General features: G+C 34.7%; 1 protein-coding gene across 1 annotated transcript in view; it reads left to right on the forward strand.

Annotated features, from left to right (window-relative positions):
* sema3e (sema domain, immunoglobulin domain (Ig), short basic domain, secreted, (semaphorin) 3E) overlaps positions 1 to 14,731 on the forward strand; it is a 69,102-nt gene extending 54,371 nt beyond the window's left edge. The window contains exons 11-17 of the mRNA XM_006633560.3: positions 3,470 to 3,692; positions 6,299 to 6,390; positions 6,864 to 6,905; positions 7,287 to 7,453; positions 9,074 to 9,141; positions 10,637 to 10,776; positions 11,824 to 14,731. Of these exons, the coding sequence (XP_006633623.3) occupies positions 3,470 to 3,692; positions 6,299 to 6,390; positions 6,864 to 6,905; positions 7,287 to 7,453; positions 9,074 to 9,141; positions 10,637 to 10,776; positions 11,824 to 12,279 (1,188 nt within the window). The 3' untranslated portion in view covers positions 12,280 to 14,731. The remainder of the gene's footprint in view (positions 1 to 3,469; positions 3,693 to 6,298; positions 6,391 to 6,863; positions 6,906 to 7,286; positions 7,454 to 9,073; positions 9,142 to 10,636; positions 10,777 to 11,823) is intronic.
* The last annotated feature ends 342 nt before the right edge of the window (positions 14,732 to 15,073 follow it).

Consider the following 15,073-nt stretch of genomic DNA (forward strand, 5'->3'; position numbering starts at 1 on the left):
ACCCTCTCTTTTTCACCCCTCATGTTATGCTATCTGTATTTAAGAAAACTAAGACAACAGTGGAATTTTCCCTGCCTGGAAAGAATAAGACGTACACTTATACTATTTATCTTGCAACTAAATGTATTATTTTTTATTAGCAAAGATAATATGTATGCAAACTCTTTAGGAAAGTGATATAATGGGCATGAAAAAGCTTAAAATCTGAAACCACAAAATAACTTTTTTAAGTTTTAGATTTTTTCAGTAGGACTAACATTTTATTGAACAGACATTATATGGGCCAATTCATTATGCTTATTAATATTTGTAAACAGAATAGTTAATCAACAGGGAGACTTACAGTATGTTAAATAACAATAACTTAAATTTATATAGCACATTTCATTACAGTGAATCTCACTGTGATACACATAAAAAGCTAAAAGAGAAGTCAAGGAACTTAAAGAGCACTAAGAAGGAAAAGGATTGTTAATCAAAAAGTTGTAGTACCAGAAATTGATAGGCTTGCTGACAGAGAATTGTTTCAAGATCTCTTGTAAAGGTCTCAGTTAAAATTGCTTATCTGAAATGATTGGGAGGTTATTTCACAAACAAGGAGCACAGACAGAGAAGGGACAGTTGTAGTTTGGTTCTGGGGACATGCAGCAGATAAAATAAACTTGATCTGCAAGACTGGGGTGAAGTTTGAAAGGTACATGGGACTTTTGTCTTTTAGAGCCTTAAAAAAACCAGGAGCCATACTTTAAAACTCTCATGCACAGGGGAGCAAATGGAGCTTTGCTAGAATAGTAGTGATAAGGTCTGACTCCCTTGCTCTACACAAAAGAGACCATTACAATAATCCAGGCAAGATGAAATGAAGGCAAAATTCAGACCTTAACTGGGAGATATTTTTCAAATGGAAATATGAAGACCTAAGGATATTTTTTATGTGATCCCCCCAAAATTGAGAGCATCATCACGTTTTACACCCAAATCGCAGACCACTTAAGATAGGGAGATAACACTTCCATCAATGACAGGACTGCTGTTGTTAGAGATAGCAATCTTTTTAGCCATTCCAATCAGCATGGCCTCTGTTTTGGCACTATTAAACATTGGAAAATATTTGCTCATTCATATCCTGATCTCTGCCAGACAACTGGTTACATTTTCCAAGGCAGAGAACAACTCAGGTTTGGTATTAATATATAACTGTGTGTCATCTGTGTAGCTGTGATAGTGCCCCAACGCTGCGTGATCTAACCTAGAGGGAACACATAAAGCATTGTAAATGAGGAACAAGATGGGACACAATATTGACCCCCTAGAGGACACTCTAAATCAGTGGTATCTCTCTTCTTGATTTCCCAGAAAGACAAATTGTGTTTGTTGGCAAGATAGGAGGTAAACTATTTTAGAGGTATTCCTCTTTAGTCCGACATAGTCCCTCAGTCTCTGCAGAAAAAAAAAAAACTGAGGTCCACAGTGTCCACTGAAGTCTGACTGGAATGTTTTAAAGAGATGGTAGGATCTTATATGAAACTGTAGTTCTTGCTTTTTCAAGAGCCTTTGAGATTAAGATGAGGTTGAATATACAGTATGCCTGTAACTGGAGAGAAGGTTGGATTTCTTCAAGAGAGGAGTATCAGCAGCTGTCTTTAGCAGAGATTGCTCCAGTCTTGAATGATGTACACTAGCAATAGGATCCAAGGAACATGTAGAGGTTTTATTTTTTCTAAATAAAGGCCAACAGTACAACATTAGAGACCCTTTTAAAATATTCAAAGGATGGGATAGCTGAGGAAGGAGCTGGAAGTGCTACTGTACAGATTGAACTAGTTGATATTATTGATATACTGTATATTGTAAAAGTCACAGGCCAGTAAAGTGTGTGGCTGCTGTTGAAAGAAATAACATCTGTATATCTAATATGCACACTTTGCAGCATGTAGGTGATACTGTCTTATAGAATGGTCTCTGGGCCCTGAATAAATTGTTGTCCGAACTCATTTCACAAATGTTAATAAAGTTGGTGAAGCAGGTAGTCAATGGACCAACTATTATTTTCTCATCTCAAGAGTAAAATGTTGTTAAATAACAAGGTGTGTCACAGAAGGTGTGATGTTATCCAACTAGAATTGTCATCTCAGATTGATCCTAAAAGGAGAACTGCTAGTCGAGCCAAGGACTTGATCAAGTAGTACAGTAGTTACAGACTCCTGCCCTGACCATTACACTTTAGCTTCCAAGTGGTTGTTATGTTGTACAAAACAGTTAGCGTATTGTTCTGCGTGCCTGCATTTCTTTTGCTGACCATCCTTCAGACTGTTTTTTATGATATTCTGCACAAAACTATAGAGGACTTGGCTGCACTGCTAGAGAGTCCCATTGATATGTTGCCCATATGATCTCTTTCTGTTTTGCTGATTAAGATCTGTGAGTACTGAGGTCCTGTATGGTCACCTGACTTGAAAATGTTGACTGTTTAGCTGCTTCTATGCAGTTGAATTATTCATACAGTACACATGTGAAAGTGACCGTGAAGCTAGAGCATAAAGATATTTTGATTTCAATTAATTGTCATGACTTGTGGTCTCCCACTTTACTATGACACAATGCACTGGCTTAGTCCAACCTTCAACATACTGATGATACAACAGCATTTTTCTCTTTATAGGCGTGACATCCTTTCTCTGTTTTTTTCTGATTTCAACACTCACGACAATCAATGAGTTACTGTAAATTACCTCACCATCCATGTGCTATCTACTCTCACTAATGCATTTAGTGCTCATGCAACAAAATCATTTGTAATGAATAATCAGAAACATCTAATCAACATTAAAAATCTGTATACTTTAGTATCTAAAACGTGCATGCAAGAATAGAAATGTTTATTCTGACGTTCAGTATACAGTTCAATTCTATCTTCATTGACATTCAGCCTTTAAATGTCCAAATTTGTAGCAGCTGTTTTCTGTAAAAACATATTTGTTCGATGTTTTCATATTAAAGGGAAGTATCTCAACTTTGTCAAAGAGCTAAATTTGATATCTCCACTTAAAGAAGTAGAAAAATTAAATACCTTTTAAGATTATGCAACCACTTCAAAGTTCACTTCTTACTTTATTTAAAATATATTTCACTTTTACTGGTTGAATAAATGCTTCTTTTATTCAACTCTTCTGCACCAGTCCCTGTTTGTACATTTTCTTTTTGTGTTATTTATTTAAAAATATCTTTCATAGTAGTAATATCCTATACACCTTTTAATTGCTTTAGATATTTGTGTTTTGATATGTTCTTTCTCCACTCCTGTAAGGGTGCTTAGTTGACTGAAAGAACTTGAGTCTGTTAAAATAGTTTCTTTTTTTAAAATGATTGTTTGTTATTATTATTATTTCTCTATGCCATTTGATACAAACATTAAATTATTTGGCCTATTTCTAAAAGTCTCTTATTTTTTATTTTTATTTTCTCCTAGTGTGCCAGTAAGATGAATGGGGGTATGTTCTCTAGCTCCAAAGATTATCCAGACGATGTGCTGCGCTTTGTGCGTGCTCACCCTATAATGTACCAGTCTATCCATCCTGTACACAAAAGACCAATTCTCCTTAAGACAGATGGGGAGCAAAACTTCAAACAAATAGCTGTGGACAGAGTTGAAGCAGAAGATGGACACTATAATGTTATTTTTATAGGAACAGGTAAGCAGAAGACATAATAATCAGTTTATAAGTTTAAAATAATCAAACAGCATGTTGTCTTATCAGAATAAAACTAGATAACATTAAAAGAAAATAGAGTGAAGGAACTTTGCAAAATTCAAACCCTGGAATTAATATTCAATTTTACATTTGCAAATGATGTAGCCTAGCAAGAATAAACCCTAAACAACAAACAGACATAATTTATATCATGATTTTTTTGTTGAATCTCTAATAAAAAGCAGGTTTGCTCTAGCCTATGACTGCACAGTTATTGTGATCAAAACAAAAGGAAAATGAAATATTTATGTAATTTGAACATCCAATCATCTTTAATAAGAACTGCTGGAGTTCTCAAGTGGCTCAACCAATTAAGATGTTTGGTCTGAGTTCAGAGTGAGTGCATTGAGCCCTTTAGTCCAGTTCGAGCTTGCACAGCTAGCTTACTGTGTTTTGGATTCCCTTAGCGATGATGCACAACTGGCTCAGCACAGTCTAGGGTGTATGGGTTTTAATTGGTGTGGCAAATCCTCTTTAAGCAGTAATGGGACTTTGGAGGACCTTTCAACATTAACCCCTTTCACTATGTGGAAAATATGAAGCTGGGGCTGAGACCAGACCAACTCTGGTGTTAACAAGCTTGCAACTCTACTACAGTCCAAGACCTACTGGCCTTTATCTTTCTCCCCCAGCCTTACCCTACAGTACCTTTTTTAATATGGGCTGACAGGCACTGATCTTAATCCATCCTCAATTAATAGGATGACTCTGAAGCTAATTTAGTTGCTATGTCTGTCCACAAGACTTTACCTTTTAACCCACCACACTTGTCTCACCATAAGACTTTACCAGTCTATCATTATCACAAGTTTAGACTTTTAACTTACAGTACTTATCTCACCACAAAACTTTATAGAAGAACCTGATGACAATAAGCTGGATTCATTTAATCTAATAACCCTGCATTAATGCACTTTTCTATCTCTGGATCGTAGCTGTCTGCTAGTTGCTCAAACCTGCGCTGATACTCCCAGATCCAGCTGCTCTGCTGCAGTTGGCCAAGAGTTTTTTTTTAGTTCTCAGAATAATAATGACATCTGGGATTTGATGTGAGCTAGCAATGACAGCTTTGACAGGTTTGAGAAATTCACTGCTTCTCCAGTTGGTGCAAATTATCCTTAAGAGCAATGAACATCTCACAGGGTGTTAGTTTATGAATGATTCTGGCTTATGAGTGTCAAAGACTCACAAGAACAGGGGTTTTAGTGCTGAGCAAAGTGTGTAAATAACTGACCGGTCCAAAATTGGGAGGATATAAAATGTAAAATAAAATGACAAAGTTAAACAATATATTTTTAAAAATAAATGTTTGATAACTTCTTGTAGTTGTAATAGCATGTTTTAAATCAGTACAAATGTGTTCTCTATCTAATGCTTGATAAATATATCAGTGTCTTTAAAAAGTATACAGTATAAGTAATGTTGCTTTGTGAGGGAATTGTATTTTGTGGCCGTACAGTATATTTTGTCCATTTATGAACCACTATCATTTTCTTTGCTAGTTGCATAAACAAATGATGGGTGGCAAGATGGCAAAGTTGTTAACATTTCTGCCTTGTAGCACGATGGTCCTGGGTTCAATTCCAGAATTCTGCTTGGAATATGTACACTATATTCTCCATGTGTTTGTGTAGGTTTCCTTCCTGGTGCTCTGGTTTCCTCTCACATTCAAAAGACATACTTTTAGGTTAATTGGTTTCTGTAAAAATTGGCCCCAATGTGAGTGTGTATATGCCCTATGATGCACTGATGTCTCATCCAGAGATGGATGACAAATGGCAAATAGTTATGGTATGAAAGAAGTGCCCCAACTAGAGCTTAACCCTTGACTTTTTCACAATTCTTGTTAGCACACTAATGTCTGATACTCAGAGAGTTTGTGCTTTAATTTGCATGCTGATTTAATTTATTTTAATCTGCTAGTCTCTTTCCTAGTTTTTGATCATCAGTGTTATTTATAGTACATGTAAGAATCCCATTATGGACTCAACATAAGTAAAGTAATGCAGAAATACTCAATTGTATTACACTGACTAGGCAAATGATTAGGACCACCAGTTCCAACAAATGCATTCTCTCGGTAATACCCAATGTAAGGTCGAGAAGCAAAAGGCTGGCTTCAATCAAGTTTCCTGACTGGAACAAGTTTCAGATCTGTCTGTTTTTCCTTTTCTCTCATCACAACCTGAACTGAAGGTAACCCTAATGGAAGAATGTGACACTACGAGGTTTTTCAAAACTTGTGGAAAATATGTCATGTCTTGCTCAAACTGCTCTTGCTACCCACAGACCCCCATGCACCTCCCCCACTTGTTAGTTGGTGCATGTTCCTAATATTCAGGCCAGCGAGTTTAGGCATAGAACACTGTATATAATTAGACAGCATATGGAATATCTAGTAATTACTTATTGTACTAGCAATTATCTAGTACTTTGTTTTTTTTGTGATGTCAAGTACAGTATGTTTCTCTTTAATGAATGTCGATGAAATCATATTTATTATGTTTTAATTACTACATAGGTTACTGTACTCTATTCTTTTCCAGATAAAGGAATTGTCTTAAAATTGATAACAATATATAACAAGGAAAGAGACAGCATGGAAGAAGTTCTTCTTGAACAGCTAAGTGTTTTCAAGGTATGTTTGTTCTAAAGCATTTACAGGAAGGCTAAATATTTTCCTCTTGTGAGCCAGCATTTATTAGTAGTTGTGATTATGATGCATTTTTGTTTGAATATTTTACCTTCATTAAATATAATATTGTTGTTTTCTTTTGAGAGCAGCTGACACTATACAGTGTCATTGATATGAAAGAATAAAAATCTTTCAAAGGAAAAATAAATGTTTTCTCAAAAAGTTAATGCTTTATTTTGCCAAATGGCATGTCATGTCATGTCATTTGCCAAACTGCTTTATACCATACGGTGTCGCGGGAAGCCAGTTCCTACCCGGCAACCAACAAGCTCAATGCAGGGTACACCCCAGATGGGGCGCCAGTCCATGGCAGTTTTGCCAAATGATAAAATGGAATATAACTCATAAGAAATGTTATTTTAGGAATAAGCCAACCTTATACATGCAAAAACTATAATTATTGATGTTCTTTTCAGGTTCCAGTATCAATCACAGAAATGGAGATCTCTGCCAAAAGGGTACGGGCACTGGCATTTCTCCTAATATCCTGGGAGATATTTCTATACTGCATGGAAACAAGCTACATAAGATGTTTACAATGACATTTAAACAACAGAAAATATCCAAGTAAAGGAAATTACTGAAATTGTTACAGTATTTATCTTATTCATGGCCTAAAATATAGTGGTTGTGGAGGGGAGACCCCATTACCTGTAAAGCACTTTGAGTGGAGTGTACAGAAAAGCACTATATAAGTGAAAGCAATTGTTATTATTAATTATAGTACAGTACTTGTAGTAAACTAAACTTTTTACAGTCTTTGAAGTATTTGGACTACAAATGTTGCTGTACATATATTATAAATGAATGTACTTCTGTTCCATTGATGATACTTACAGCAACAGCTTTACATTGGCTCTGAGTCTGGAATAGCTCAAGTGAAGGTTCATCAGTGTGACCTGTATGGATCTGCATGTGCTGACTGCTGCCTAGCCAGAGACCCTTACTGTGCCTGGGATGGTATGTCCTGTTCCAGGTATTATCCAGCTGGGCAGTTTACTAAAAGGTAAGATTATTTCGACAGTTTATTTCTGATAAAGAAAGACTTAATTCAATCTTTGCTTCTTCATCAATGTACAGTGGTGAAAAAGTAAGTACTGTATAAGGTTTAAATATTTAGACATATTTGACTTTCACCCAGTCCTCATCAAGACCTAACAGTAGATAATACCAACCTCATTTGACAAATAACACAATAATTCTACATTGTCATTATATTATTTTTAAAATCCTGGCAGCGCTCAATATCTTTGTGTAAAAAAGTAAGTGCACCCTTAGTTCTACCATGTATGTAAAATTAGGTGTACCACAGCATGTGGAAATAACCAGGAAGTGAATCATAAACTTTGTCTCAGGTTTGTGGTAACACATCATGCTCAGATCAGAAGTAATCTGTGACAGTTTTAGACAAAGAATTGTTGCTGCTTATAGTTTGGGGAGGGTAAGAAAGCCATTACCAAACAATATAAAGTCCATCATTCCACAGTCAAAAGATCATCTGGAAATGATAAAGTTTCAAGACCATTCACAATCTAACCAGGAGTGGCCATCCTACCAAATTAACTTCATGATCTGACTTTATGATATTCCTTGTGGTCTCTAAAAACCCCAAGGAATCCAGGGATTATAGTCTCTCACTATGGTAAATGTCAAAGATCATGAGTCCACTGTCAGGAAAATCTTGAATAAGAATAGCTGTCATGGAAGCATTGCCAGAAGGAACCCCCTTCTCTCCAAGATGAACACTACTAGATGGCTTACGTTGGCAAAACAGCACTTGAATGAATAACAAGACTTCGGGAACAATGTGCTCGTGAAAGATGAGTTAAAGAGTTATGAGACATGACCATAATATAATGTCTGGTGAAAAAAAGTGGTGGTAACATGATGGTTTGAGCCTGTTTTGTTGCCTTAGGACCTAGTTGACTTAATAATTGAGTCTACCATGAATTCCACACTATACCAGAAGATTCTAGAAGAAATGTGAGGCTATCTGTCTGATAGCAGAACCTGATCATTAAGTTGATAATGCAACAAGACGATAATCCAAAGCAAATCTATGACAGAACGGTTCATAAATGAGAAATTTGAGATTTTGAAATGGCCAGTCCAGACCTAAACACATTGAGAGATTGTGCATTTTCTCCTTCACACAAATATAGTGAATACTGGCTGATTTGTTTTTAAATGAGTAATAACAAAGTATAATTTTTGTGCGTTGTTTGTCAAGTGAGGTTAGTTTTATCAATAGTACGATTTGGTGAGCACTGGTGAAGGTCAAGTGCAGTATGTCTAAATATGTTAAACAATTTTATTTATATAGTTTAAACTATATAATAAATCTTAAGGAGAACAACTTTTTTTTCACCACACTGTTCAATTACTCCACTACCAAATACTAATTTTAAGCTATTGAAATGGATTTATTCTTTCTTGCCATGGTTTAATGAGTTCTACTGTACAGTATATTGAGATATTGACCTCTATTGGTTTATTTTTATGTACAACATTTTAATGTTATACAAATGTTTAAAACATCATCATTAATATATAGCATCATCTGGTATATATTTTTTAATATATCTATATTATATCAGCATTGTTTATCAACTAACATTTGTTACAGGCGTTTCCGTAGACAAGATGTCCGTCATGGAAATGCTGTTCAACAGTGCAGTGGACAACAGAGGAATGGTGGGTACTCTTAAAACTGAAGAAAGGTCAATTATAAAGTATGCAGACAAAATAATTACTTTTATATTTTTCCCATTTTAAGTCACAAATTCTTATTTGTTATGCAACAGATTTTCTTTTGTGTGAAGTTATGATCCAGAAATAAATGCAATTGAAACTATCAAGGTCTTCAGATCCAGTGGAATTTTTATTTGTGACCTAAAGGTTTGGCTAGACTGAGTTCCATGTGGTTTCCTAGGGTGTCCAGCCCTGTCAAGCCCATTTTCACGCAACAGTCACCTCTGTGGGTCTTCAACAGTGTTAGTGAGAGAAAAGTGACACCTCCAACCAGTGTCAACATAAGAACGTTCTCTGAGAGAGTCCTCTAGTCTCTTGCACCAAAAGATCAACTATTCCAAACAAAGCAAATTCTGTAAGTCACTGCCAGCTGCACGTTACTCTCAGTTTCAAACTATATAGTAAATAGGTACTGGAAAGGAACTAAGAAAAAGGAATAATCTATCCTTCAACTTCCACCCAAGATAACATACTAAAGCACATACCAATGAGGTACAGTACATGTTTTGCAGAACAACAATATTATGAATGGTTCCCAGAGAAACAATGAGCTCATTTTCCATGACAGAAAATGTCAAAAGTCTGCCTTCCATAACCACGCCTTCAATATAGCAAACATCCTTCTCCATGGAGAGGGTACTTGAAAACAGCAAATCTGCTATTTACCATCAATTTCCATCCTGCTATCAAAAACTTTGCACAACCCCCATATTCTATGAAATTATATGAGCTATGGATACATGAACAAATTGGTAGAAACATGAGAAAGTCAATGGTAAATTTCAGCCCATGTCATACAGAAATTCTGCAATGCTGCATAGTTCAATGTTCAACAATTTCTTGCATATGGATAAACAATGTTAAAATAAAAAAACTGGCATTAATGCTCAAATGGGCTCATGACAAAAAAATCATTTACTTAATCATATAAGGTAACATAATTTTGACCATAGGGGTCTTTTTACCTTATTCATTAAAATCACAGTTTTTGTGAAGTACAAATTTTAGTTTTTATTCCTTTAACAAAAAGACAAAAATTAAAGACTCATCGAAATGATTACAGTCTTGCATTTTATAGACTGTACAGTACATTCAAAATTGATGTACTGTATCAACATGAAGATTAACAGGAAAATTATATGAAGAAGTGTCTCTTGATACAGTACAGTATCTGTATTAACAAACAAATTGGAGAGACAGAAATGGGAAACCCTAGACAGAATGTCTGAAATCAGAGAGCACTAATGCCTCCATGCTGAGACATACACTGAAGAGAGAAAAACAAATAAAAAACAGTTACCTCTATCAGTGGAGTACAACATTTATTTGAAAATGCATAAAAGGTGATTATTTATTTAATTTTTCCTTTATTTTAAAAACATGTCAACCTAATTTGTAATTTCACAGTGTGCATCGTGTTTATTATTTTTGTTTTCAGGAGATGAGTTGGAGAAGTCTGAGGTGAAACTGGTTTATGGAGTTGAACATAACAGTACGCTGCTTGAATGTACTCCAAGATCTCTTCAGGCCAAAGTCCTATGGTTTATACAAAGGGGGTCTGACATAAGGAAGGAAGAAGTAAGATTAGTTTTTACATATTAAACAGGAAATCAAATTCTAAAAGCAGTTTGATTTTACCACCGAATACAAGATGAGTACTGAATACTAGTGGTGTGACTGTTAATACTGTTCTACTACAGTATATTCATGTAGGTTTTTTCCATTGCTCAGTTTTCTTTACACCTTCTAGAGATATACAGATTAGGTTAATTGGTGTCTCTAACTTATCCTTATGTGTGGGCCTGTTTGTGATGGATTGGTGCCCTGTCCTGTCTTGCACCCTATGCTTTGGTTACAGACTCCAGGTTGCCACAACCCTACCAGGAATTAGTAATGAGGTTCCTAAAGAGATTCAAAAATAGGATATGTTAAAATGTTTGTATTAAAAGAAAATATTTTGTTCTCTTACTCAATGGAAGAAAAACACTTATTATATTTGATGTTGTAAGCTCCTGTTATACAGCATGTTCAAAATAATGTAGAGTTATAAACACAATGTGTGCTGCATAAAGATAACAAAAGGACAGTTAAGTCTGAAATTCCAGGTTAGAAAATTTTGAGACAAAAGCTGTGTTAAGGCAGTTAACAGGAAATTAATAATATGAATATGAACATTTTTTTACCTTCAATTTCTTTGAATATATTTTAAAATTATATAAATATATAATATTTATATATATATATTATATATATATATGTGTTCTCTTTCTTCTTTTTTTCACCATGGAATAAACCTATTGCTTGTTCCTAAATATATAATATATTTTATTATATGTACATTTAACATATAATATACTTTTGATAAGTTCAGGTGGGTAGCTGCGTCAGCATGCGTAGGCTGCAAAGGAACAAGTAATAGGTTTATTCCATGCTGTATTCCACAGCATGGAATAAACCTATTACTTGTACTTTTGATAAGTATTGCTAACAAAGAATATATATAAGTACCAATCAAAAACTGAAAAGATAAATTTTCCAAATCCCCCCCCCCCAAGAAAAAAAAAGAGTAATTGTATTCAAGTCTTGTAGTGAACTGTTTTTTTTTTGTTTGTTTTATAATCTTAGGTTAAAACAGATGACAGAATCATAAAAACAGAACATGGTCTCTTGGTTCTTGAATTGCATAAAACGGATGCAGGAACCTATCTTTGTCAGACTGTGGAGCATGGTTTTGTGCAAACTGTAACAAGAATTACCTTGGAGATCCTTGAAGAGGATCGTATTGAGGATCTGTTCCACAGAGAGGAGGAAGACGAGAGTCATCTAAAAGCCCCGTGTCCAGTACCACCTGTCATTGCTCCAGGCTCCACCAAACTCTGGTACAAAGAATTCCTCCAGCTGATTGGATACAGTAATTTTCATAAAGTGGAGGAATACTGCGAGAAGGTTTGGTGCACTGACAAAAAGCACAAAAAACTTAAGGCACTGCAGTCTAAATGGAAATATACTCATCCACAAGACAGGCGACCAAAAGCAAGAGCAGAACACCGTCGAACGCCTAGACATGCATTGGATACATGAAAAAATGTAATAAGACTGAAGGGATTTGCCTTGAGGACAATATTTTTGAGTTACTATGGACAGAAAAATACCTTTTATTCGATGGACATTTTATATTTAATGTATTCAATAAGAAGATAGCTGAGTGTACACACTACATCAAAGTTAAAAAGTTGTATATGATCTAAAAATATCCTGTAAATTCTTATCTAATAGAAGACTAGGTACTGTACTTTGGGAGCATTAGTACTTATATTGCTTAGACTGGAAGCATTGTTCTGTGTTAATGTTAATAACTATATCATGTCATAAATTATTTTAATAGAAAAACTTGATAAACCCATAGAGGTGAATGAAGCAGAAACTTAACATTCACAAAAGTAACTCAGCAACACTCAACACTCAAATGTATATCAGAAGTAAAATTCTTTATTTAATGTGCTCCTGAAATGTTACTAGTAACCTAATGAAGGTAATAGCCAAAATGAGGCAGTAAAGAGATTACATACTTTTGCTTTTGATATGCTGTCGAGTGTCACAGAGTTTCTTTGATAAATATTTAATTCAACATCTTCTTAGCTCATTATGGTTAAAATGGCATGTCTTCACATTGCTTTGTACCCATTGAAATGCAAGGAAACTGTATTGATATGATGAACCTCATTTCAGTACAATCCTACATATAAGAGACTGGATAAATAAATATATAAATTCAGATATGCTGGTTTACTTATAGTTTTTTATGTGTTGAAACTAATTTATTTACTTAAAGCATTCTTCTAAAAGGAAAAATTCTAAATGGAAAAAGAAGTATTGAAATGTAAACTCAATAACATTTTTAAATTCTGGCTTTAGTCATAGTTTGACTCATAGGTAATACATTTTATATGTCCAGGTGAATGTATAAATGTAAAATGCTCTTGATTTAGAGACATACTTGGTACCTTCCCCATAACTAAACATATTTTTAAAAAGTTGTTGACTTTTGTTGACTTTGAACAAACAAAAGTGAACACTATCTTCAAAGTGGAGGTTTGCAGATGTGGCATTAATACCTATCAAATATGTATATATTATTTGTAGAAAATCTGGTGTGCATAAACATTAATGAGGGTTTTATTGTTTTGACAAATGTGGATGTCATATTTTTTCTGCTTTTCTTCAACGTATTAATTATGACATTCATCCAGATAAAACAAGAAGAACATAAGAATGAGCATAAGACTGTTCACAAATGAGAAGAGACCTCTCAGATTCTCAAGCTCATTTGGTTGCAAGAAGGTGTTTAATTTGGTCAAATAAATGTACCTCAGCAGAATAAATAATGTTGAAGCCCACACTTTGATGTACTTCAACAGATGGAGAATATTCTAGGCTACTAGCACTAGAATATTCTAGCACATATTCTAGAATATTCTAGCACTAGCACAAATAAATTATCAATCTATTAGTGATACCAAACAAATCAGGTGATCCAAATGGCTTCCAGTTGTTATAAAGAAGTTGAAGTACGTAGCTGCATCCCGATGCGTAGGCTGCAAAGGGACACGTAAAGGGTTATTCGATGCTGAAAGTAAAAGAAAGGAGACAACATTTCGGCTGTGGAAATCTATCACACCTGAAGAAGCCAAAACATTGTGTCTTTTTCCTTTTCCTTTCAGCATGGAATAAACCATTATCTGGAATATCCTGTGGGACTATGGGTCTTGAATTTCTAATATCAGTTCTAGGTACTAAGTTTACCTCATCCATTTTTGTTAAAAGTAAACTTGAAGGAAAACAAAAGGTAATTTGCCCATCTGTATTCGTACTGTGTGATAGTAAGCCTTGAATTCATGAGTTACAGATTGGGGAAAAATGTAAAAAGGTACAGTCATATGCTTTCAGAGAAAGAGTGGTACACTTCATTATCCATTCTCATTTTGTATCATCATTCTAACATTTTAATGCATTCTGTAACACACAGTGATGTATCTGCCTCACCAGTCTCTACTGTATGTATAAGATAACGTATTGGTGCCATGACTGTAAGACTAGTACTTATCTTACTGTATGTAAGCATGCTGTATTTTGAATAATTGCTGGAACAAAAAATGTTAACATGATTTCCATGATATTGGGGATTCTAATACCTGCAACAACCTTAAAATGTGATTTAAGCCAGTGCTTTGCAGTCTATGTATGTATAGTATAACAAATTTCAGTTAAAAAATAAATTTTATCTTTCATGGATTTCGTAATCTACGCAGGAGCTGTGAGTAATCTAAAAATAAGCTTGAGTTTCAGAGCATGGTCAGGTCGCTGGACTTATACTGTAAGTGGGGGGAAATTGGTTTAACGCACTGTTTTAGAATCTTAGTAGGTTAAGTAATATACTTAGATTGCTTGAGCAAAATGCCCTCCTGTATGAAAGGGTATTATCCATTGTCATTGTAAATAAAAATGTTCACAATTGACTTATTTGGTTAAATAAAGGAATATTATAAAATAAGAACCTTAAAGTTCATTTGACATTGCGGTGTCTTTTTAAAGCATGTGCCATTGTGAGATGCATCAAGATCTTTGTCAGCAAAACTTTTTGAGCATTTTGGGACATTTTTAAAGATCTGAGGAGCTTCTTGGCAGCCATTTTTGTGGTGTAAATTGTTATAGATGTGATTCATATAACTGGAGGCACAGTGCTATAGCCCCATCCAGTGGGATTAAAAGGAAAGGACACATAGAGGCATGTATAATGTATAAGCACAGTATATATAGGAACTGTGAGGAGCAGAAAATAATATAGTATTTAAAATAGAAATTTGCTCAAATGATA

This window comes from Lepisosteus oculatus, chromosome 7 (assembly GCF_040954835.1).
Source record: "Lepisosteus oculatus isolate fLepOcu1 chromosome 7, fLepOcu1.hap2, whole genome shotgun sequence".
Taxonomy (NCBI): Eukaryota; Metazoa; Chordata; class Actinopteri; order Semionotiformes; family Lepisosteidae; genus Lepisosteus; species Lepisosteus oculatus.